Source organism: Spea bombifrons, chromosome 5, assembly GCF_027358695.1.
Source record: "Spea bombifrons isolate aSpeBom1 chromosome 5, aSpeBom1.2.pri, whole genome shotgun sequence".
NCBI classification, from domain to species: domain Eukaryota; kingdom Metazoa; phylum Chordata; class Amphibia; order Anura; family Pelobatidae; genus Spea; species Spea bombifrons.
The window spans coordinates 78277353-78304335 of NC_071091.1; the positions used below are offsets into that span (position 1 = coordinate 78277353).

At 39.9% G+C, this 26983-nt stretch overlaps 1 protein-coding gene across 1 annotated transcript; it reads right to left on the reverse strand.

Annotated features, from left to right (window-relative positions):
* Positions 1–2280: 2280 nt before the first annotated feature.
* Positions 2281–10208, reverse strand: TGIF1 (TGFB induced factor homeobox 1). The gene is made up of 3 exons (XM_053468106.1): positions 9768–10208; positions 4845–5065; positions 2281–3253 (listed from the first exon to the last, which is right to left on the reverse strand). The coding sequence occupies exons 1-3, from the start codon at positions 9781–9783 to the stop codon at positions 2678–2680; spliced, it is 813 nt and encodes a 270-aa protein (XP_053324081.1). The 5' UTR covers positions 9784–10208; the 3' UTR covers positions 2281–2677.
* Between the last annotated feature and the right edge of the window lie 16775 nt (positions 10209–26983).

The window sequence follows — 26983 nt, forward strand, 5'->3', positions numbered from 1 at the left end:
ACCTGTCTCAGAATGCGTACCCAGAAAATCCCAACTGAAAATAAGTGGAGAGGAATAATGTCAGCCTTACATACGCATGTGTGATTTACTCAAATTATCAACTGTTACACTTATTTTTACAAAACTGATTTATTTTATTATAATTGAACAAAAAATCTAGTTGATTATACCAGCATTTTAAATTGTGAAATTCCTTTAGTATTAAATATGTAAAAATATTCAGCTTCTAGAGATTCTATACATACACTTCAAAATATTTGGTTTTATATAAAAAAAAAATCAGCCTGTTTGTATAAAGAAGGTAACAACAACATTTAGTAGCTGAATTTCTGTGTATATGACTGGAAGTAACAATCTTTTAGCTTTCGGTTTAGAGGGTTTGGATGATTATTCCACTCCATTACATGCCTACCCCTTAGGTAAGAACCTCTTTGGTTATTTTCTGCAGGTGCCCTTATGAGGTTGGGAGGAGAAGAATAGATCTGAATCAAATCAAGATAACTGGAAGGGGAATGTGTAAAATAAACTTATTTTTAAGGGAAAATTTGTAAATAAAATCTTTGTGTATAGAAGCACAGAGTGTCAAAGGGGCGAGTGGTCAAACAAGTATCCATACAGAGAAGTGACCTCTTGATTTAGTGGTGAGTGGGAAGGATGAAGCAAAGGCTTAGAGGATAGTAATTCGGTTATGTGATTGTAGGTTCCATGTGCCAGTAGTTGGCAGGTCAGGTGGAGAAGAGACAGAATAGTAGTTAGGTGGGGATGTAGAATCCAGGGTTAAGCGCAAATTAAGAGCTGCCACGGCATTTGAAGGGGGCTCGGGCAGACCTTCTTCTACTTTTCTACCAGTTTATTATTGTTTGTGATTTTAAACACATCCTACAGACTTTGATTATAAATCGCTACGGGATCTGCTGGTGCTATAAATAAATGTACTGTACCGTGCAGGTAGAACGAGAGTAGTTATGGTAGAGAAAGAGAAAGTAGAAGATACCAGGGAATAGGGTCGACCGGGCAGAGGTTGTAAGGGGCAGGAGGCATTGGGAAAAGTTGGATGGTATTAAATGTGTTACACAGACTTAGAAATTTGTTCTCATGGAGTTATTTGATGCATTTTCACCATCCTCATCACAGGATTAAGTTTATGGTCGGCTGCGCCCTGGGCAGAGCCTACATTAGGACGTCATAATATTCCTGTTCTGCTCTAACCGATATTTGTAACCCCTATCTCTGCGGAGGGGAATGTTTGTTCTACGGTGCTCCTAATTTACAAAATCCCTGGTTTCTACTCTGCCTTCTTCTCATTTTGCTGCTACAAAACATTTCCCTGTTCTTACTTGTTCCCTAACACAATGAGCGTAGTATCTCCAAATAAATAAAAATGTAGCACATAAAATAGTTTAGTGAACAGAACGAACAACGTTATAGATGATTTATACCCAAATTAAATGAAAAATTCATATTTTTGTTGATGGTACTGTCTCTTTAAGATTCCCAGACTTTGTTCACATAGCATAACATACTGTTCTAGTGCTATGTTCAAACATCTGAAGAATGTTACACAGCTAGTGACCCCTGGGAGAGACACCATTAATTAACACATGCATTCCCCAGTCTGTAAGCAGCTTATGCTGTTCTCACGTTTGCCTTGATGAGATGGGAATCTATATAACTCATGTATGGTTTTTGTAGCAGGTTACAAACAAAATTAACATAAAAACAAACAAAAAAAAACAAACAAACCACGCTAGGATTTTCATTTGTTATTTTCTATATTACAAAGGCATACAAAAAATAATACATGTCAAAAAATGTACATAACAGTTAATATTCCAGATGGGAATGGTATCCAGTTACACAGTATTCTAATGCCATTCCCAGGTAACAAAACAAACACTTTACATTACCTTAAACAAAAATATTTTATTACAATGTGGGGGACAAAAAAATAAAAAAAAAAGTGTGGTAGACAGTATGCGAGCATGTTCTGCTGCTCTGGAATGATAAAAAGAGGTCTATCTTTTCACTAAATATTGCACAGTCTGAAAGGTACCAAAAAAGGGTTTTTTTCTTAAAAAAGAAAAAAAAACAAACAAAAAAGAAAAAAAAAAGTCACAATTTTGGGAAATCTCACATTTATGAAACTCTACCCAGAAACATAAAGCCTGTTGTTTCTACAGTAGCAATATCTTTAGAAACTGTGGAATGACATACTAACATTGGATATATATATATATATATATATATATATATATATATATATATATATATATATATATATATATATATCACACACAGATATTAGTATTAACCTTCACCCCTGAGTTTGTGTTAATCACTGCAAGATTTTGAGCAAGTCAATGGCAACTTTGTCCACAGATGGCAACTGAGAAGGCAATGATATAGTCACAGTTTATGACAGTAAGGCCAGAAAACAGTCTCCGCATATGAACCCCTCCCAAAACCAAAAAAAAAAAAAAAGTCTTTGTAAGTTGAAAGGGGGTAAGACTCCTTTGTTACAAGAAAGCTTCACTTTTGACAATCCTGTGTGCAAATTACACGAATAGAAAAAATATATATATATATTGTTTGAAATAATGTAGATATGTCCTGGATATCAACCTGGGCAGTTCAAAAAGAAATGTGAACAGTTTCAAAGTCTTAGCAGAGAAAGATGTTAAGCCACATGCTTGGCCAGTAGCTCCATTTCTGCCGCCTGTTTGAGAGCAACGTCGACCAATAACTGGAAGCCACTGAAATCTTGGTTGTGATCTGGCGGGGTAGGTGGCGGAGTGTTGAAGAGTCCACTCTGTGCACTTGTGTTTTGTCCGAGTTTACTTGTATCTTCATGGCATACAAATGAGGTCTCTGTAAAGGTGTTCATCTCAGTCTGCAACTGCTGCTCTGGGATTTGTCCAGCGTTCAACACGTGAGTGAAGTTGAAAGGGGCATCATTTAGCGATGTTACAGTGGTATGACATATGACGGATGGACGAGCCAACAGAGACTGCTGAGGAGACAGTTTAGCCAGCAACTTCCCTGAGCTCTGGTTAGAAACGGTCGTACTGAACTGAAATGAGTTTTCATCAATAGTCGGAATGTATGGTTTGGTGCCTGTTGGAGAATCCATTTGTATCACATCAGTTATTTTAGCCCCCTTCCGGGATATTGTGAACTGATTGGGGTCCTTCCCATCCTTTCTTAGCATGTCCGGCAAAAGTCTGCGGCGAGCGTTGATAAACCAATTGCAAACCTAGAAAAATAAAAAATGTCAAAGTCATTATCTCTGCAACAGGTTAGCAGTTCATAGTATCCCTATATTTAAAAGCTAGTGGGGGGGCAGATATACAATTATATACACACACATACAAGTAGTCCTTATGGAGGCACTGAACATATAGAAAGGCTCACCTGTTCAATGGCCTTTCATAACAAAACCACAAATTCTGCAAAACTCTGAGTAAGGAATCAAGAAGAAGCTTTGTGTGTGCCAATCTTAGAAGTGTCTGTATCGCCATAGGTGTATTTTATCGCTTGCAAAACTTTACTGAAATACCTGATTAATAAAAGGACTGACAATCAGGTCCTTGTTGTTTAATTATGTGCCAATACGCCAACCACTTTCATCTTACACAATGGAGTGGCTGTCAGACCGACACACACAAAAAGCCCAGCCTAAAAGAGCCCCAGGAAGTTTAAACTCACGAAGCCACCGAACACCTTTCTTTCTTAATGTTTCTTGCATGTTATTTCCCATACCTTAGGCTAATGGTGGGAAATCTCCCTTTGAAACAAGATGTTGTTTGTCTTTTGATCAGAGAGCTCTATGACTCACTTGTGCTGCGGGACTCTGTGTGCTACCGGCAATGTGCTCGATTACCTCACTCAGACCTTGAGCGAGTTAACCTTACCAGCTTTCTGACACTGGAAGGATATGGGGCTTCAAGGCAGATACTATGTAGTAAAAGTTAAACCTGCTCGTCTGAACACCCCCCCCACCCCACCACTTTCTTTAAGGTTAACCCAGACCAAAGACTGCTGGATGTGTGTGTAATTTATGGGCCAGACAGACATATTTAGGAGGAATATAGACAGACGTTTTAGACTCCAACAGTAAATTCTGGCTGTTGAAATTCATACAAACAAGATCCGAGACATCAGGAAATGGTGAAATACATAATTTTCCTTCAAAAATGAGTTGATCTGAACTTTTTTCTGAATTGGAAATCCAAATACATTCTCATATCGTTTAATGAAAATTCTCTCTCCAACCATAAAAAAAAAAAAGAACAAATAAGTTCCAAACACTGACTTAACGATTCTCTTTCTATACAACGCCACTGATTGAGAATCGCAGGTCTCCCATCTACCGGGTTCACTGACCTCACATGCTGATGTGTCATGTAAATTGCTGTACCCTGCAACAATTACCTTGAGAACTTACATTGCCCCAAACAAAGAATAATTCATAAGGCCCTCACTTATTTAGGGATAAAAACCTCACATTTGGCCTTGGCTGTACCTAGATTTATATAACGGTCAATTGAAAAGGATTAAAAAAAGTGTTATCTTGGGGCAAGCAGACACCAAGGTTGTCACCGGTTCCCGTTGCTACCACCTGCAGATACAACCGCTGTACAGACAGCTACACGCATGTATTCCGTTCTCCATTACATTCCGTCACATACGGATGGAAGCTAACGTTTAGTATTTCAGCTTCCCTTTTTCCTCTTTGCCTTCTGGCCCGTTATTAATACAACAGTGACAAACACGGGAAGGCAATAATTCCTCCTAAGGTTGTCCTACATAGAGTAGAAGTCATTTCCAAAAGCACTTCTCTATACCTGTAGTGTTGAGAGATGTGTTTGACGGGACAGGAGTGCTTTCTCTTGCTCAGAGGGGTAAGCGTTATAGCGATGCTCATAAAGCCAATCTCGCAGGATCTGCACTGATTCTTTAGGAAGGTTTCCACGCCTTCTCCTCTTCCCTGAACCAGCAGTGGAGGAGAGATCCAGTGGGATATCCAGACCATCATCATCCTCAGTCTCGCTGCCTGAAAGAGGCACTAAACCAGAGACAGAAACAAGATCATCATTAAACTGGCAGAAACCATTATTTATGTCTACCAAAAAAATAATATATATTTTTACAATTTTTGAGACAACTACCTTAAATGTTGTATGACTTATAGCACATCTGGGTACTCAAAAGAGCTCAAAGTTAAAATGTAATATATATTTATACACACAGTACACACACCATGCAGACCCTGCGTAAGCAAGCAAATTTTGTTGTGACTACATCTGTCTGTGTCAAACAGATTGTGCAATCATTCGCATTACAGAAAACATCCTTCTTACATTGGATACAAATATGTTAGCAAATAGACAAGAGAAGGACGGGTCTTTAACTCATCACAAAGTAGCAAGGAACACCTCCCATCAATCATAACCCTACTGTGAGATACGTCTAATGTGAAGCAGAATGGATCTGTCACAGTACCAGGCGATAAGATCTGCATTCCAGGGGATAGGAATTTTTGTTCCATTAAACCTTTCCATGAAAACACCGCCTGCCCAAGCTATAGAACAAATCGTATCCCAATACACATTGGCATCAATAGTAACCGCATCTAGCACTGGCCAGTAAATGGTTTAATGGTTTAATGGTTGTACTAAAAAAACGAACAAAAAAAAAAAAATTATTTTTTGCAGAAGTTAAATAGTCTGAAAAACTACACAATGGTTAACACCAGAAATGGCAAGCCATTCACATATGGCAATCAAACATAGGGTTAAAATGTATCAAACAGCGGCGCAATGCTTTACGTCATAGAAATGGAGCACGATCACATCTGTTATGTTGCTGTGAATCATTGTGTATTCAGATTTCCTTAAGCAACGCTGCCCCGTTGAGAGAATGAGTGCTATATCCATATTTTAATCACTCACATCTATAAACTTAGCTTTATATGCTCTTTAAAATTGTATTCAAAACACAAATCTTGTACATTGTTTCCAAACGGTATAGTCACTGATACTACGATACCTTGTGTAGCCAACTCTACACGTAGGACAACTTTTGATAAGATATAATCGTTCAAGCATTGGTTTACTCTCCACTATCTCTACCAGATTGCTTTATGCATATCATGATATATATACACACACAATTGCCCATACAGTTACAAGATATGTTCATACAGCGCAGGTGTTCAGTCACGTGGCTGCTACAACACAACTAGCTTTTATCTCCTGGTTCGCCGACCAGAAAATGGTAAGTAAATGTTTGAAACCGGCAGAAATAAGACAGCTGCGTTACTTCAGGTGACAAATTTTAAGCGCTCCATTCTGTATGATCCAAAACACAAAGCTCAACTGGTTTTGGTTAGAGACAAATATACAGCGTGTTCCACTCAGACAAGTTATTCATTAACTCTTTCAGTATGTTTCATATAGCTTAGAACTGTCATTTCCTTCTGGAGGTTTGGTCACATAAAGCATTCTAACGTAGCCAGGTTGATGCCTCCTAGGGCAGAGTTAGTGGAACAGCACCTTTAAGTGGTTTTCTGTTAGGTTTCAATTTTAAACAAAAGACTTTGGGAAGTTTTCTAGATTCTGTCCGGCACCCAAAATAAACCTACATTAGGGGGCATTTGTAAGTAACGTCTGTCAAACGTGAAAACAAACAGAGAATGCAATCTAAACAGATTCACGAAGAAGGAAAGCTTTGTGACTTCTAACCCAGCAGGAAATCGCTCAGACTAAAAACACTGGAGTCAGAGCTCTTATCAGGGCTAAAGTCAATAGCTCCGACAGAACGTTTCAATTATTATTTATACAAGTCAAAAAACACCTAGAAAAGCTTTCATGCAACAAAGAAGAAGCCTGGCCTCCTCCCGACGGACGGCGATAAAACAGAAGGGTGCGACGTCAAAAAGTAATTTGGCATATCAAAGCAACAAGGTGCACACTAAGGGTTAAATCACATAACCAAGTGGTTTATATCAGCACTACTTGAGAGACCACAATAGCTCCAATAAAATAAAGAAATGTAACCTCCTTCTTCAAAAGTAAACATAACACATTTTTTAACTTGTTAAAGATATTGGACTTTAACCCTATGAATGCCACAACTTGAAACAGCTTGCCTCATCCCTCCAGCAATGTTTTGTGGGTATGGGTAACTATTAGGTCTTTCACACCATGACCCCTAAAACTTTTTTGCCATTTTCCAAACTCAGGAATTAGGAAATTGTAGAAGCATTAGTGCCAGATGTGTCATATGAGCACATTATTACAGGTTAATAATAGTAATAAATAATAAATGTGATTTGCGCCCCAACACAGAATCTAATATCACGTTTTTTTTTTAAGTTAAGGTGCCCATAGAAATCATTGCACAAAATATCACCCATTGTACAGCGCTGTGGAATATGGTGGCGCTACATAGCAAACAATAACAATAAACACACATGTGCAATGTTTTCTATGCGGACCTTCCTGTGTGTATCCATCAGCATAGCAAGGTTCAAATCTGACACTGACAGATGTCATAATTTATGAAAGGAGGAAGTTGGATAAAAATCACAGAAGGCCTGCACAGAGATTAACCCTTAACAGCACAGACCCAAAATAATCTTCGCTTAGAGGCATTTTGAAAAGGCCTAAACTTAGAAAATAAATATTTGTCAACCATCCTATAAATGTCAAAGCATAGAAGGAGTTAAATATTTCCTCTCATTTAGTTTGGTAAGTTAAGCACTTTCGCCAAATGGGAGGCCGAAATCCCACACAAAGTGGACGTGACTCAGTAGGAAACCAATGCGATTCACAAAAATGATGCTTTCGTTATGTCAAAAATGGATGAGTTCATGGTTTTAAGGTCAAGTCATTTGGCAAAGAAACAGAAAACTGTTTTGCCCCATGTTTTGTACGATTGACTATGTTTATCAATAAAGTAAAGTAAAACTCTTATTTGATATTTATTTTATTGACTGGGAACGTATATGAACAAAATAACTAAAGAAATTGAGAGACTCATGATGCTTGCATTTTTTTTTTTTTTTTTTAAAGGGGGGTAATAATACAAAAAAATACAAAAATCAGGGGACTTTCCACGCACACATACATAAAAAAATGCATTCCCTTTGGAGGCTGGCACCTTAACAAATTACACTCCTTGTGCCAAAATAGCACAAAAACATCTGACTTAGGTGCCATGTATGGGTAAGTAATACTTTTCATTATAGGTTAACACTTTCATTGCATGGAGAGAAAGGAGAGACCATCACCATACAGAACAAAAGCTCCAAACATGTCCAAATGGTGGTGGATGTGAGAGGTGGGGGCTGGGGTGGAAGGGGGGGTAGTCTTTGTTCTAACTGCTTGAAAAAAGTTTTGAACCATCTGCAGGCACTTCCTCACATCCTGATCTGTCAGCAGTACTGCCCCCTCCCTGTCACCCTGTTCCTGTCTTTCCAACGTGCCCTGCTGTCTTCTGCCCCAACAATGCTGAGCAGACACAGTCTCATTCACATGGCACATTTCACAAAAACCAGGGCAAAGTTTGCAAGATCCAGTACAGCTAGTGTGTGTGGGGGGGGGGGGATAAAACGCACTTAACTCCTAAAGGGTTAACTTCAAATGTATCTAAACTCATACAGGTCGTTTATGTTGATAGTGTCACCCTTTGTGTCCAAAAAGTCTGGACCTAAACATCAAATAACTTGGATATAAAGATTTTGGGGGAAAGTTAGTTGTTAGCAAAGTTCCTAAGTATTTGTAAACAGAAGTGTTGCATGTAAGAGCAGCGCTCTGTGACGTCACCGGCCAGAGCACATGGTGATCGGGGAACAAAAGAATCCCAACTTGTGAGCGCCTGCCTGCTGCAGTCACTGCGGGGGGGAAAGTTTCACAACTTCGGGACTCGGCTGCAGCTTATTGCAGCATTTCCACGAGTGACTAAGAAAATGCACGAGACATAAAGCCAAGTGATCCGAGAAGCCTGGAAGTTACCGACCCTTCCCCTGGAATGCGGGTCTGGATCCCAAACAAAGACACGATCCGCGAAAACGGATCGAGACTTTAAAGTTCCAGGGGGGGACCGGGTAACCCAAAGGGGCATTAGCAGGCTTAGTACACTAGCCGTGGTCCATAGCCGGGGCTTGTCTGCCTTTGTGGCTAACATGTGGCTGGAGTGACCCCCCTCGTGCTCCAAGTTTCTTTGTTCCTCCACAAGTGCGCTGGCGGCGGAGCCACGTTTCCCAACTTCTTTGTTGTACTCCTGGTGTTCGCGTGAAACTTTCGCCAGGAGGGAAGGAATGCCGCCCTGACCCCGATCTGCCAGGACAGCGCCTGACCACACCGTGACATCATCCGGGCTCCTGCCAAATTACTTTCTCAAAGCCAGGACCCACATGTCACTCTCCTGCTAGGAGTCCCGGGCAACGCTCGGTAACTTCACGTAACGTCTCCGCGAACGCAAAACGGGTCAATCAATCGATGCTTTGCCCACCTCTGCCCTTAAAGGGTTAACATGTATTCTCGGGTGAGAACAAGCTGTAAGCACGTCACCCGTGTTAAGGCGTGCAGTCACGGGTGGGCACCCGGGCTCTTTGACAGCGTGTCAGGGGCAAAACAAAACGTCCAGACAGCAACTCCGCGCTGCTGTCTACAAACCGCATCACCTCCATCCGCACGGAGCCCACGACAAACTTTCTACCCACTCCGCTGCCCCGACCCTCATGCCCCCGGAGTACCCCTTACCTTTCTTAGCTTTCATGGCGAGATCGGTACCGCACGGCGTTATTTAAAGCTCCCCCCGTGTCCACAGATACCAGATCGCTTGGATGTGTGTGTATGTACGCTATGTCCCGGGCTTTGTTAGCGGCTCTCGCTGCTGCTGCTGCAGCTTCTCTTAAAAAGTTTCCCTGCGGGTGATGAGCCCGTTCCCTCTCTCACCCCCGTCCAGCCTGGTCCCACAATGAGGCAGCTGAGGTTAAAGAAAGAGAGAGGTAGATGTAGTGTAATCCTCTCCCTCCCCCTTATACTAATGAGTAATGGTTTGTAAGAAAGCTCTGCGCTCTCACACCCTCCCAGTGACTGTCAGAGAGTCAGACACCCTCGCAGGGGGCGGAGCTACGAAAATCCCCTCGCCGGTCCCCCCCTCTTCTCGCTCGCAGACAGTCTGGGCTTTTGACACTGTATAGGCTGCAGGGGGAGCTTCAGTGATTTAGCTGCTTCCTGTTATTTTCTTTCTTTCCCAGACAGCCGTTTGATCATTAAACTGCAGAGGCGGCTCCTGATCCCCCCTCCTCCTCCTCTCTTTAATTCTTTCTCTTTTGACAGCTGCCTCTCTCCTCTGTCTCCTGTTGCTACGGGATGATCCAACTACTCCCCCCCGCCCCCAATCTATTCTCCCAAAACCGACTCCTCATACCGCTGGGAGAAAAGACAAAGGAAAGAAGTATCTATGTTGTTTGAGAAGGGGGGTTAAAACTTTATACCGAGAGATAGGCATTCACTTTAACGCCTTGCATGGGGGAAGGGGATTTAAAGAGAGTCGATCTATAGAATCATAAAGATTCCTTAAGATCCTCCCCATACATTGCGTTATATAGAGAATATGATGGATCGGATGATACGTTAAAGCGAGGCTTATCTAAAAATAAGCGATGTGTGTGCGCCGCAGCTGTCTCCCGAAGTAGGAGGTTTCATGACTCTTAAAATGCGCATAGTTCTGATTCAGGACATATCTGTTACGCGTTTACTCAGCGATGGAAGGAGAGATCGCTTTGAGACGCGGGGTGACACAATGCAGACAGTGTCATCAGCAGCGCACATGCTCGAAAACTTGCCGGAGAAGCCTCCGTGTGCGATGTTTCTGGACTCAGCTGCTTCCTGCTTTGCTATAGAAACGCGTGACAGTCTCATTCTTCGTAACCGACTTAAGCAATCCTGCCGCATTTCGCACGCCGGGGCAAATCGTGACTGCGGCACTGCTAACCCCTTGCTGCCGGGACAAAAGTGCCTGCAGCTACACGCTGCTGCAATATTCACGCGCGTTGCGTGGAATTCTTGGTGAACGTTATCTTTTTATTACAGTAACACGGCACCCGCGAGTGCAGCTACAAGTGGTTTCCTCAGACCAGGGAAATGGCGGGATGTTGCTCCCCCCGCGTGTGACAGTTTATTGGATCCAAGTTCTCGCCACAGTCTACGAGGGGGATACTATGTTTAACATACAATTCTGGCGCGACATTCTTCATGTGGTAGTGTCAGTTAGTATACATTAAGAACTGCGCGCCGGAATTGCTCCATAGAAGCCCGGCCAGCTGTGCTTTAGTGACAGGACGGGTATACACCTGGCGCTGTGCGCACGGTTGGTGGTCCCTTGTCCTCATTAGAAATTGGCGGGCAAAGAGCTCGGCGGTCTCTGTCCTGCCCGTTCTGCTTCCCTCATAAACTTTTGTTGTCCCTCCAGCCTGACACACACACCGCAGCTTTCATCCTTTGTGACAGAGAGGAAACAAGATAGCGGAGGGAGGAGACTTTGGATGTATTTGCCAGTTGGTGAAGTCATACCCCGAACCATAAATTGCTTAATGTGTAAAAAAAAAAAAAAGACTCAGCTATTTGGTGGAAGACGTGGCTGTGAGCGCTTTATTTTACTCCATGCCTTCCATTTGTTTGCTCCGGGGATTGGTGGCTCATATCCGGCCTCTCGGAGGGGGCTAGACACTCTTAGCCTGAGTCACTGAAGCTCCTGGCCGGGGGAGGGGAGACCTGATTTCGCCTGGATCCCGCCTACACCTCCCCCACTCCTTTTGCTCCGCACTGGCAGCTGAAAAACAGAAACTGCTTTTGTTCAACGGCCAAGCTGCAGCTTGCAAGGGTTGTAAAACAGAGACATTCCTCTGAAACAGCCTCCCCTTCTCCCCCTGTGCTCTCCCACCGAACAAGATTTCCTGAAGCCACAAATATAATGCGCGGGCTGCGCTTCTCACTGCCTCCGGTTCCTTCTGCGTAGATGGGGAACGGTTTACCTCAAAAGCATCACTTTCCCCCCCCCTCATAAACACAATGTGAGGGCAGATAAGAAGCATTCGGCCCATCTAAAGTGGCCGCCTTTGCTGATGTAAAGACTCAGACATTAATCAGCGCCTGGTCTCCTCATACGCATGTTTAAATGCCCTACCACTTCTGACAGGAGGCAGTTCCATTTTTTATTTACTTCCCACCCGGTAAAACTTCCTTGCATTACAATTAAAGTCATAGTGACTTGCGATAAAAGAAACTCAAAAAGTTGTCATTTCAGCGAAGAGTTGCGGTTTTTAAATATTGTAGCCAAGGAATAACATAATATGATGACATAAAACTAACAATGATGCTTGTTTTCCTAACAGTTTTGTGGCATTTCTTTGTACTGGGAACTTTTCTTTTGTAATGGGATTTTTTTTTTTCAGTTTGGCTAATCCTCTGAATCAGACCCAGCAGGTGAAGACTGGGATATAAACTACACATGTGCAGCCATTCCCTCCTCCTTCACTACCCCAGAAAATTAACCCCGTATAGCTGGGGATAAAAGCGGTTGGGGGAGTGAAGTTTGAAGAAAAAAAAAAATTCACGTGCAAGTCAGCAAAGTTTTCTTGTAGGCTTCTCTTTGACAGCGTGGCCGTGTAATAGAGTATTTAGAAACATGTTAAACACATGTTCCTGTTGTTAGGAACATACCAAACACTTTATTGGGTGTTTTCTTTTGCAGCAGTGAGTCCTGAAATGTGTGCAGATTTACAGATGACACTAAAAAAAATATTGTTGATAGTTGATTATTGCGATTGTACGTCTGTGCGCCCCTCCCCACGCCTGTACATTTGTGAAGCCCCCCCCACGCATGTGCGTCTATGCCCCCTTTTTTACGTCTGTTACCGCTGCCTTAATTATAAACCTGGAAGTCAAGTGACAGCACAAATCTTTACAGGAACTGTACTGTCAATCATTTCTCTACCGTACCATCAATCATGTTTTTATTTTTTTAACTGTTGGATTATGAAGAGAAGAAACAGGCCGTTGTAAACGATGTACTTTAGTGACAGTTTCGCTCTATATTTCATCAGTTCATGAACGGGTGCTAGATAAATAGAACAGATTCCCAGCAGAAGTGGTAGAAGCTAATACTGAGAGCGGATTTAAACTTGCATAGGATTGGCGTATGGCTGTCCTGAATCAAGACAAGATGAGGGTCTGATGAAGGCCCCTACTACATTTTTACAATTACTTTACTTCTGATGTTAATAATAACCAAATGGCGTTATTGTTATCGTTTATAACACATTATCTGTTCCACCTGCTTAGGGTGTGAAAGCCTCACCAGTGATGTGAGGGACATGAAACGTACAGCATAGATTTCAGTGCAACCTTCACATTTGTCCTAGATTCTTGCAGGCATTCTTGCTGTTGTGGCAGTTTATTCACGAGAATCATCTCCCCAATAGGCCTATGCTCCCCGCTGCCTGTAAAAGTGTGATATTGGGGCAGCTACCTAGGACAACAGGACAGTGCCCAGAAAGAGGGTGCGTTGCTGAACTCCAAGCGGTGTTCAAATGAATGTCATCCTACCATATCAGCTATTCTTCTAATATAACTCCTAAGTAACGCGGAAGGTGGGAGAAGGGCAGCTATTAACAGTGTGCTGTTGTCAACGTCTGCTATTAATCTTGCAAACACAAAAAAAAATCACTAATAATGTTTTATCTTCTACAGTAGTATGGTTTTAGGTTTGTTGTCCATGACTAGGAACTTAACCCAGATTGTCTGAAGTAATAAGTCCTTTTTGTTCCTGGATAGTATGTTCAAGGTCCGGGTAGGGGAGCTGCATTTGGTCACATAAACTTACTTTCTGGCCACGTCTGCCCCTGTAAAGTCAGTGGCCAATCACACATTGGCTAGCTTATCATTTTATTTCAGCTTGATCAGTGGAAATATGCTGAAAATGTGCATCACTGGTGTCCTTGGTTAAAAATCAGTGCCTTGTTCCTATGGTTGGGTCCAAACAGAACCTAGGCCATAAGGATAATGGCATTAAGGATAACTGTGCATAGGAAACTGTGCATGCACTTGTGTGCAAAACTTTATTCTAATTGAAAATCTAATAAAACTAGACAATAAACATCTGCTTTAGATACAGAATAATTGCATGGAATCTCGGTAATTAACAAATATTAGTTTATTTTAGTGTAGTGAAAAACCTGAGGAAATAAGATCTCCGAGATCCAACGAGTGAAAACATCTATGTTTAGCATGTGCAGATGTTTAAAAGTGGCCAAAGGGGCTTGAAACTCAACCTTTCAAGAACAAATAACCAAAGGCTTTCCTGTCATCTATCAGAACACTTCGCCTATTCTTTTAACTCAAAAGTCTTGCAAATTAAAAGGAATTCCGTTTACATCCTTTGATGGGTCAGAGGGAGACAATTTGGTAAATCAACTGCTGTATCTACCTGGTTGCATTTGATAAATTGCATTCAAAATGTATTATTGTATTGTCAGCTTTGTTACCTATAAAGAACTAACTTGGCTGCCTATAGCTATAATAAGCATTCATAGGACCCATGCTCGGTCCTGTACAAATACTGTGATGCACATACAGACTGGTGTGCTTTATGAGACTTTCAGAGAAATGTAACATAATCCAACTCACTTTAAACGCTATGCGTTTCCACTTCCCAGACCTCCCTATTGTTTGCAACACAATGTCAACTCAAACACAATTGCAAAGTGTCAAAGAATGCTAAGGGGATAAACGTAATTTCCATTGCATAGATAACCTTATTACGAGACGGCAGCAGTCAAAACCATTGAACTGTACTGGCATCTGCGTGGAAGAGAATGTCGCACCTTCCAAATGTACCATCTAAATGTTAATATAATTATACATAATGCTTATGGTGACAGAAATCTGTCGCCTAGTGTGAGAAAGACATAGCTTCAAAGTAGCAGGTTCATAATACTGCTTATTCACAAAATGATGAGCCGTATGTGCAACAAGAACAAATGTACTGGCATTAAAAAAAAAGTTTGGTGCCTCCTGGAGGAGCGGGTCAGATTGCCCTTTGAAGTATGTTACATCTCGCCTACAGTGTCTGGTAAAGATAATGTCTTCTTTGAGTAACTGACGTATAATAGATTGCAAGCTTTCATGGCTATCTAGGTCTCTTTTTCAAGTGTGTTATAGATCTAGTGTGTATAATGTGCCTGAAGAATAAATAGTGTCGAAAGCTTTCTTACTTTTTATAGCTAACACAAGTGACCTACGAGTAGCTTCCCAGTTGGAATTGTATCTCCCAAGGTTGTCCAGCATTATTATCATGGTGGTGATGATGATGTATTTTCCACATAGCTGATACCTCACCCTGCATCACATGATGGTTACCCTGGCTCATTCATTATCACTTCATTTGTATGTTTTTTTTCATTCATTTGTATGTTTTTTTTTTCATTCATTGGTATGTAATTTTTGGGCATCTCAGTTTAAAAACATCATTAAATTACCTGTGTCCAGGCAAGGCTACACAAAATCCCACAAGAGTTACACACCACTGGCCTTTCATCTACACTGCAGCTTCCATTGTTTGGCCATATTTGATTAGCATTTTCTATAATCCATATACAATTTCTACAAGAAACGGAACAGAAAAGTGAACTTCTTAATTTACTGCTATAGACACGAAGCCTGTTTCAAAAGGAGATGAGCATACAATGGAGATGCCCAACATGCCTACAATGGAAAGACTATAAACCGACCAGATTTCCAAAAGGGATTTTTATTAACTACCAAAAGGTTACGTTGATTTTGTTTTTATTTAACATATTGTATGCCAGTTACTTTGTTCCCAGGTAAATGATTGCAGAAGGAATACAAACTCGTCAAGCTCCTTGTTCACAGACTGCATGATAAGTCAAGCAGAAATACAAGAAAAATGAAACCAAGTGAGATCTAAAGAACTTTAAATGACTCCCTCCCCCCCCACCATGACCTCTGCTCTAAGGGCCACACAGCAACTTAAAAAGTGATTATCTTCATATTTTATAAGATATTAAATCGGGTTGTAAAACAGTGTTTGCCTGTACTGTAATGCTGGAGCTCACAAAAACGTCTATAATTAACATAGTTAGGAAGTTTTGTTTAAAGAAAGGAATGGGTTAATTTAGACAGGCCATGTGTAGATATCTTATTATTGGGAGAGTTTTAGAATTTTGGCTCAAATCAGCATTTCCTCTGGATTTTTTTGCATTCCTTCTGTTTGTGTGTGTGGCTGAGCATTATGAGATTTATATCCCTGGCCGTTGGGATGTTAGTGGCTGCTTGAGCTCTCCTCAGTGAAGTGACACATCTGCAAAGATAAGCAAGCTGCATTTTTCCATTGAGCATGTTTTTTGGGCGAGTATTCCTTTTGTATTCAATGAGCTCTGCTAGGAGGAACTGAGGACAATTGGAAACAAAAACAATCCTTCATGAAGCTAGAGGCAGTTATGTCACTTCACTGCATGCAGGAATGCAGAGTAATTTGAGCTTTCAAAAGGGATCTTTTTACATTCAGAGCAACATGGAAAACATGGCCAGGATTCATTGATTCCTTACATCTGCTTCTAAGATGTTGTCCAATGTACAGTAACATAGGATTTGAAGCCAGATATAAGCAATTTAACCTATTGAAAGAGTGTCCCGGGTAGAAGTACTTTTGTATACAATAATTAAAGCTGGGAGCTGCGACATTTAGCACCACATTTAGCACCAGCTAATCAGTGGCGGGAAAGTGACCCCATTGAAATCTACTTCTCAGAAAGCTTGCTGAATCAGCGCTGGAGCTGCCTGGCGGTAAGTATATCACGTGGCATGGCAAATACATATTGAGGGGATTCTGCAGAACGCCTTCATGCATTTCCACTGAAGACACCCTGAACATTTAAAAGGGACCACTCAGCTGTCAAATGCATGAAAGTGATGGCTGGAGTGTCAAGAGATGTCTTCGGCTTAACACATCTTCTGTACGGCAAATGCATATGAGGGATTCTGCATGCACTTACAGTGGAGGCCAGAGGTTTAGGCGTAATTTAAAAAAAGTTAAAAAGTTTGACTTTATCGAGAGGGTGGTAGATGAACGGAACAGCCTCCCGTCAGAAGTAGTAGTGGCTGATACAAAGAGGGAATTTAAGTATGCATGGAATAGACAAAGTTATTCTGATGAGACCAAGGACTGATCAAGTTCTGAGTCTTTACAGCAGGGGTGTCCAAACTGCGGCCCTCCAGCTGCTGCAGGACTACATCTCCCATACTCCTCAGCCAGCCCCTTAGCTGAAAGAGCATTATGGGAGATGTAGTCCTGCAGCAGCTGGAGGGCCGTAGTTTGGACACCCCTGCTTTACAGGTACAATGGGCTAACTACATGAACCAAATGGTTCTTATCTGCTCTCACATTCTATGTTTCAATGACCACACAGACATTTAAAGGAACCATTCAGCTGTCAACTGCTTTAAAGTGCATATGATGGCTCGAGTGTCACTTTAACAGCATTGATTTGTCAGAATGCAATGTATAGCTGCAGCATAGCTGGCATATTCCTCAAGAAAGCCTGCATGTAGTCCTCCCTTCCACCCTGGGTCATATGGGAAGAGGACTGGTCTAACGTACTAAAGTGAAGCAGGGACCCCGTATTCAATCACTAGATTTGCACCCCAGGCGTTGCTGTCCCTATTGGAGCTTCCACCTTCAGAACACTTCACTGCCGAGTGCATGCACTTCAGACAGCTCCCTGGGACACCTAGACCTAAGACCAGGCCTGCTCCCACATTTTTCAAGCTATTTAACCGCACTTTGTCTTTGGCCTTGTCGCACCTTCAGGAAATCTTTATGCCTACCATAGTTATGCAGAAACTCCTTCAGTACATGTTCTTCTGGATGGCTGTTCCACTTAGCCACATGCTGTAAACTGTAAAATACTTTTACTGCAGATTTTACTTACTGTAAAATGTTATAATATAAGCCTGCCCTCCTGGACCCTAAACACATTAAACACCAGTAGGGATGCAGTGTCACCAATTACTTGTACGATGTGTGCCCATAGCGCATTGTTGCAGAATACACTGACAGTAGACAAAAATGTACTATAAAACTTAAAACACTTTTATGATCACAGCGCAGCTACACATTCTTAAGAACCACACTTCCCACATTTGGTAAGCGGCTGAAAGAACTGTTCTCTGTGGTGAGGACTGGTGGGGGGTGAGGTTGGAGGTGAGGACAGGACTCTTACCTATTATATGCAGAGCGGAGCAATTAAACCATGTATTCCACTTGAAAACCCTGTATTGCTGATTAGTGAAAATCTTAACAACCAGGATTAATAAATGTTTATTAACAAGTGTCAACTTCATTCAGGACCCTGCCGGGTTGGTTCACATTCAAGAGCACTCAAGTTAAAAAAAATTACAACTCTTGAGTCATTAAAAATTTCACTTTGTAGTTTTTTTTGGCAAACAACGGATACATATAATCTTTTGTTGGATTTGCTGCTTTTTAATATAATGTTACTAATTTTTTGTTTCTTATAAAGTAGTCTTTTTAAGCATATTTTCATCTAAAATAAAATAGCCAAAGCTTCATACATTCATTGATAGAAATAGTGTATATATATATATATATATATATACACACACTATATATATATATATATATATATATATATATACACACCCATCCACCCACATTAACTTATGTATTAGGCTGAATGATAATGTCACAAAGGGTATCCAGCTGAGTATTTGTTTTTTATGTACATTTATATGCAGTGGTATTTTGTGTATAGTATTTCTTATGGCTGTGCATACGCTGATAATTTAGGTGACGGTGTACCTTTAATACATAAAGGAGCCATCACAAACATGCTGCCAATTGGTAGACCCATTTAGCCTGCTTACATTAACATGGAATTTGTTACATTCTAAGACTTGATTACTCCGCTCTTTGTTATTTAAACACCGTTACTATTTCTTGAATTTGCAAAATGGTTTCTAATTGTTTGTGCTCTCTTTTAGGTCCCCTGCCCCCTTCTGTGTCATCATTGTGACCTTTAGGCGTGACGTTGCTCTAGGGATCATGCCCCCTGGCTTTGCAAGCTAAAGAAAAGACCCGAGATGATATATACATAATAAAAAGTGGTAAACAGGAACTAGGCAGTAAATGAAGAATATGGGAGTGGAAAAGCCGTTTAAAATGCATTCGTAAAACATTCTGAATACAAAAGTGACCAAAATTCAAATCAATGTAATCATTTCAAAAAACAATAGTAAAAAATAAAAGAAGTCTTTTACCAAAAATCTCCAAATGTCTGGTTTCAATTAAACATAATCAAATATAACAAATACTATTATGTAACAAAATGCAAGACAATAAACAGGTATTTAAGCTCATCATCCAATAAATGTGCCCTTATATAACCAGACAAAACTCAGCATTAAAATATCTTTATTTTAAACCTTTATTTTTTTCAGTAAAGAATTGCCAACCCACATGAAAGTACAGTAAAAAAAAAACACTGTTACTTTTCTGAAAGTGTCAGTTATAGCGACGGTTGTTCTTCCTCATACTTTTGTCCATGCTGTCAGTCTGACTTACAGTTGCACATTCATTTACTGCCAGTTAGATGACTTGTATAGCGATTAGCATAATGTCAAACTCTGGGATGTGACGTTGCTGTGTGTGAGTGTGTGTGAATCATCCAGCCAACGATTGTGAAAGAGCGCCTTTTCTCACAAAGAAGAATGACACATCAAGGAGGAGCCTGCTTGAAAACTGACAAGCACATTTTTTCCTCTCTCTCTCTCCGTGAACAAGAAGGAGTAGTTATATGAGTGTGTCACACCGCCTGGCCGGAAAGCCGGGGCAAAAGAAATACTGTAATTCAAGCAATTTGCATTGTGTCAATCAAAGCGAAAAGTCTCATTAGTTTGAATTCTATCATTTTCTTATCATTTTGGTAAATGACCAAATATTCCGCAGACCTGTAACATAAGAAACATATAAAAAGCTGGTGACTTTGTACGTTAAGTTCACCATTGGTAGTTGCGGTGGGCCATTTGGTGCCAAACCACATCATATGTTTGGAAGAGAAGTCCATTTTCTCCTGCTAAAAAATAATTGTTGTTCTTGATGAATTCTAAACAATAAAGCTACCCCCTAGAAAGGCTTTACTTTGTATCATAAACATTGAAAGGGAAGATCAGTCTCATCTACCAGTTGCATGTCTTTCTTATCCTATCAGAGTGGGTTCTCGTATTCTTAAAAGTTGTTGCCCGTCATATCTCAGATGGCACAGATAAGGAATTGGGGTAATTGTGAAGAACCTCTTGTCGAGGGCTAAAGAAGGATTCCAAGTGAACATAAAGGGGGTTAACCAAATTTGGTCTGAAAAAACAGTTACGAGAAAAAGATGTTAGGAGAAGGTGGGGCTGAGTTGTGATGTAAAAAGGAAACATCGGTTACAAGAAGTTATTCATTTCCAGATATTTAGTGGATGTTTGATGATTCCCATTGAATGACGTGTTTTACCCAGATGCACAGACATTCCATGCAATCATGTAAGCAATGATCCTCAATGGTTTTATGATCAAAGGTATTTTGTACCCTAAAATTATGTTTTTTGTTCAAGACAAGTGGGGCTTACATACATATAACACAATATTTATTAGCACTGGAATATATATTAAAAAACTCATTGAAAGTTAAAAAAACAACAACAACTATTTCTTCCACAGCATTTACTGTTACTGTTAAAAAAATAAAAAAAATAAAAAAATTCTGTTCAGAAACATTGCAGTAATACTACACATGTATTTGGTTTTATGTTTGGGTTTGAGGGCATAAAGGATTATATTTTATTTTAGGTTTCTACGGGAAGGGATTTATTTTTTTCAGTTTTTTTTTTTAATGTTTAAGTTGTTTAAACTTTTTTTTGCCATCAGAGACATGTCATCATCAGAGATGATGTCATGGAGTTATCACTGGGATAAGTGTTCTTCATTTTAATTTTATTTTTGATGTTTTTCATTATATATATATATATATTTTTTAAGAGAGAGAAACTTTTTTTAAAATTATTGACAGAAAGCCAAAGAGAAATAAATGATTATTTTTCACATGCAAAAAATGTTGTGCTTACTGATAAACTTGCATTAAAAAAGTGTTATATAGAACACATTTCTTTGAAACCCTCAACACATGTTTTCTTCCTGCATGCCACTGTCACTGCTAATTCTATTCATTCTGTGTCTACTTCAAAAGTGCTCTCACAACCCCCACCCTGGATTCCAGCTCCTTTCCCCATTTACAAAACTACACTTGCCTATCCTTTCTTCTTCACCGCCCCCCCCTTGTAACTCTTCCCAGAGTTCTCGATTCAACAGAGTTTAGTATTTATCTCTTCCCCCTGCAGGTTACAACTTGGAAAAATTATATCTGCCAGCAGGAAATCTTAATCACCTGTGCATTCTTTTTAGCAAAATGTAAATCCCATAAATAAAAGTAGACTATACAACTAAGATTTCCCTAATAAAGAGAGGGCTTTTTCTGAAAGAAAAAATTAAATTAAATATAAAAAAATAACAAACAGGTTTGGATACACTTAAACTTTTAATCATCAATGTTTGATAAATATGCATGTTTATTACACAAAAAAAGTGCCAATTCAAATGTTATTAACACAAATCTACTTTTGGATTGTTAGCAAATGGATCACAGAGACTATGTTTCTGCCTCTTCCCATTCCATAGAATCACAGGTCTCTGCATATGTCAGATCAGTGTTCTCTAACTGGTAAAACAAGGTTTTTGCCCAGCCGGCGGCGTAACTAATCATCCCATACTTTATTTAACAACATAGGTCTTTTAAGGTCTGGCTCCTCATCCTATGTTCTCCTAGACATTACATTACTCAATGAAGAAACAACATATTTGTCAGCCTTAGGGCAATAGAATAGTTTAAGTGATGTCATACTTATATACGTGAAATTTAGCATGTGTGTTTTTTCTTCTACTTGAAAATGTAGAAATTGTTATAAAGCAAGTACAAAGTCCATATTATAATTGTATTTGGCATAAGTGATTATTTTTTTTTCTGAGAAACAGTAACTTGGCATTTTTGGGTCTATTCACTAAACATCAAGTTGTCAGAATGCAGTCAAGTCACCATAAATATCACCAACGCACACATTCACAACAATAGCTTTTCCTTTTGTTCTCATAGGAGGCATATTAAGCTTATATAACAATATAAATGCTTATTTTTTTCAAACAATGTAAGAGTTTTGGCAGCACACATATAGGTCAACATTGCTCTTTAGATAAAGTTTGTTTGTTATAAGGATTTCTGCTCATTTAATTGTACATAAGTAGTCACAATTTGCATGTGCAAAAGCTTCTTGTTGACCTTACTGTGACTCATGTGTGCTTTATGATAAACAGATCTAGTATATTCATACAATGGCAACCAAGTCTTAGCTGTCAGCTATGTTGCCTTTATTATTCAAAGTGTGATGACAAATTACACAAATATTGTAGTAAGCCCCATTATGCAGCCATTGTAGTAATTATTTTTAGTAATCATTAGTGGCATATTATACTTGACCATAAAATCAATGTCCTACCATAGCCATTCCAATCCACTGACTTGAACCCCATAGGAAACCTGTGGGGTAAACTGAAGAGGAGAGTCCACCAGCGTCAACCTTGAAATTTGAAGGATCTGGAGAGATTCCGTATGGAGGAATGGTCTCACATCCCTTTCTATGTATTCTCCAACCTCATCAGGCAATATAATAGAAGACTCAGAGCTGTTATCTTGGCAAAGTGAGTTAGCACAAAGTATTGTCTTAAAGGGTGTCAATAATGATGCCACACATTTTTCACAATTTGTATTTTTTTTATAAACCTGTGTTGTGTTTGCAATTGTTTGATATCTATGAGAGCAGAGTATTTTTGTGTATTGTCTGAAAAAAAGATCAAAAGGTAAAACAATAAAGACAATTTTCACAGCCTTCTTTGCTCATATTTACCAAGGGTGCCAATACTTGTGGAGGGTGCTGTGTCATGTCCTTAAATGAAAGCATATCCTTATCTCAATTTTATTCTATTGCCAAGTTGTGCTAATTCAGCATTTATACACAAGCTAAATACAGCATGTTATCTGTATATATTAGTCTAGATGTAAAATTCAAACAACCCCTCATCTTGTGCAAAGGAACAATATTCCTTCACAACAAACCTGCCATGTGACCTTTAGAGTTATCTGTCCTGCTATGTAGATCAAAGTCCTGTTTTTTATATATACAAGTCCTCCATTCTGCATATAGAACATTTTGTCTTATACCCAGCGTTATATCCTGCGTTAAAATCAATTCATTTTAAAGTTCTCAAGCTGATGTTGCAATAGCAAAAGAAGGGGTTTGCCCTACAAACCGCATCAAAGAGAATTTAGGAAAAGTATGGGGTTGAGTCAATTCTAAAAAAAGAAATCTTTTCAGACAAAAAGTGGCTAATAAGTTACTTGTGTGACAATTAAGTTAACTGGTTCTGTTATGTTATTACAATCTTTTGATTTCCCCATGCATTTTTTCAGATCATTCAAACCTGACTTTACTTTGCATTTTGAAGGCCCAGTTCCAATGAGCATAACTAGGAACTTCCAAGGGTAGGCTACGCAGAGATTTCCCTCGTATGGGGGACTGGCTTCATTAATGAGGGAAGGGATTGCCAAACTTGAGGACATGGCTAGTCATAGAAGCCTCTAGTGGGAGTGGAGTAGGCTTGATCAACCTCCACTCTCCTGCCCGGTGAAAGAAGAAACTGACCCGGAGAAGCAGGGCTTTACTCTGAGACATTGCGTCAAACCTGGAAATTTCAAATGTATGTCAATGAGCTGAGGTTGCCCAGTAAAATGAATAATGGATGCAAACCAGGTTATAAAATCTCCTTCAAACTTCAGTTTAATAAATGCAGTCCTAATAACTCAACTGGATCAGCAGCTTTGATGTGGCATTTCTATATATTTTTGGGCTCCTGAAAATACACTTCACAGTATGAATGAACTCAGAGGAACATTGCAGGACCTAAAACAAAATTAAAAATGAGTCCATGTTATACTGAACTCAACTAACAAGTTATGTGACAAGCACAAGTTAAGCAGCCATTATTTCCAGGACATGTCTAATTTTACATGTTGCTTACCACAACCTATTAAACATTTCCCTGCTTTATGAGGAGTGTATAAAACTGGTCCATTATCTGATCTCCTTTTCTGAGTTTATACGTCCTACATGTATAGTACTGTACAGTTGATGGTCAGCAAAGTGTGGGAATTTAATTTGTCCTGGAAACAAACAGCCCAGATGGCAGCCCTAGTTCATGTTGAGTACTTAAAATAGATCTGATTGCATACACACTGTAGATGATAGATTTGCTTTTAGGAAGACAGAAAACACTGTAAATATCATTAAACTTCTCACAACAAGCCACATAAGTATAGATATGCCAGGCAACCTACAGGGCAAGCTACCTGGAGCTCTCCCTTCTCTGGGGCAGTGGCCTTACAAGGGGGCGGGGCTAGCTGGTTTTGTAGACAGGGCAATGGGGTGTGGCTAGCTGCAAAGAGTCTCAAGTAGAAGGGAAATTGGGTAGGGAATAGGAGTGGCTAAGCACCACTCCCCCTACCCAGAGAATGAGAAAAGTGACCCAGAGACCTGGGGAAGCTGTACTTCACTTTGAAACTCTGGGTCAAACCCGGAGAGTTGCAAGGTATGAGGATTGAGAAACGAACAGGCTTAAACGGGGGAAAGGAGTAATAGTGTTTAAGGATAAAATGTACGTGGCTGAAATAATACATGAACAAGACCAGAGAAAGCTAGAGTTCCAGGGGGGTTGTTTATAAGTAACTGATCACAGATAATTTTTAGTGTGTTCTCTTACGTTTATGTATTTTCAACTGATAAATCTGCAAGTTTGCTGCTGCAGAAGTTTTTGTTCTCAATTCCTTGTTGAATGTCTGAGTTTCTGAGCAATATGGATGTAGCATGCCACTAAAGTACTGTGTTTGAAGTCTGCAAAGCACTTGGCTCAGGGAAACTTATAAGCTCTTTATTGTGTGCAGGTGCCTTAGAAGAGATGATGGCCATTTATCTTTCATTGGAATTTCTGGCTAGGTTTTGCCAGATAGAATTTATTAAAATAAAGTAATATATAGGTCAAATGATCTATAATAATAATCCTTTGTTTGACACAGGGAATTTGTAGACTGAGCACCATTCCTCTTTTGTATTCTGGCTTGCTGGCCTGTCCAGCAGGTTAGCATGCAAGTGGCACAGATGGGTTCTAGTTGGGTCAAGCCTAAACCCCACAGTTTGAATCGGTAGAGTGTGGTTACATGCAAATATAGCATCTATAGTTATGTCTAACACAATCAAATTCAAAGGCTTTCTTTTCGCTGCAGCAGAATAAGGCTACTTAATTTTTTTGTCTGTTGTCTCATGCGATAAAATCTACTGAACAAATACACATGCTTAACATGACAGAGCTCACCATTAATGTTTTCTCTAGGTGGAAGAGCATGATGTCTTTTGGACGGAAGCATAAGTTTACTTTTCGCGCAGTTTGTCTTTGATTTTGACAAATTACCTATACACTAGCAGGTGTGTACGGCTGCATGTATATCATAATTACCCTTTGTCACTGTGATAAGATTATAATGTACACATGAGACATAAGTCTATTAGCTGTCATAAAGCAAAGAATAACTGTTTCAACAGATTTAGTGTGCGGTGATATTTTCAGCAAGCTAGAAAAACAAATGACAGCCGAACAAGTGCAACACACGTGGAAATATATAATAATTAATAATTCCGATTTTTCAATTGTAAAAACAATTAATCTGATAAATACATATATATATATCTCTATACAGAAAAACACAGATGCCTCTTAACCCCTTAAGGGCAATGGGTGGTCCCTAAACCCATTAAAAACAATGCATTTTGAGGCCGTACATGTACGGGCTTTGTCATTAAGGGGTAAAAATATTGGATCTGCTTATTTGCTGGGGTTTTGCTCTCCTCCTTTTTCGAAGGTTTTCACATTGGGGGAAACCTTATTTAATCTAAAATAATAAACCAATCAAATGTTCAAACTGGAGTTTAAATAGCAGGATTGACTTTCCATTAATTAGTATCCCTGGAGTAAAGCTGCAGTGCACATTACTATATTAAGTTTGTTTGCAACTATATCCGACACTTTATGAGCTTGGCCAGCAGCTGCTCCAACTGCATTAATCCCTGGGCCAATATGTTGCTAATACTATCAACACTTTCTTTTTCAGCGCTACACCTACATAAGAACCTGAAAAAAATAAAAGAAAGGCCAGACTTTGAAAGCACACTTCCAAAAAATTGGAATATTATCTATCAAAAAAGTATCTCGGTACAAACCATGATTGACTGACAGAAGTTGTCGTGTAAGTCAAGTGAAATGCTCTTGGGAAAAATTCTTCCTTACTTTACCAAAGCCCCCAATGTATGTGGTTAGATACGTGTCAAGGGAGTATGGCTTTACCCAGACTTTTTATGGTTTCTAAGATGGATAATAGGGTTTTTGTAAGACAACATTGCTACCGTCATACAGAAGAAGCATTCTGACCTCCCAGAAAGGATGGGCATCGTGGGAGGAAAATGAGACAGAAGCATATTGGTCCCAAAGAGGGACTGTTGGCAGGTGTGCATTACTACAGTATAGGGTGTCCACATTTTCCAATTGTGATTCAGGGACATGGCTGTAGCTTTGGTGGGGGATTGTCAGTCATGATTTTCCAAAGGAAAATGAAAAAAAAACTGCCTCACATGTCCTTTTTGTTTCTTTATACACGTACATCCTTTCTCCTTGATACA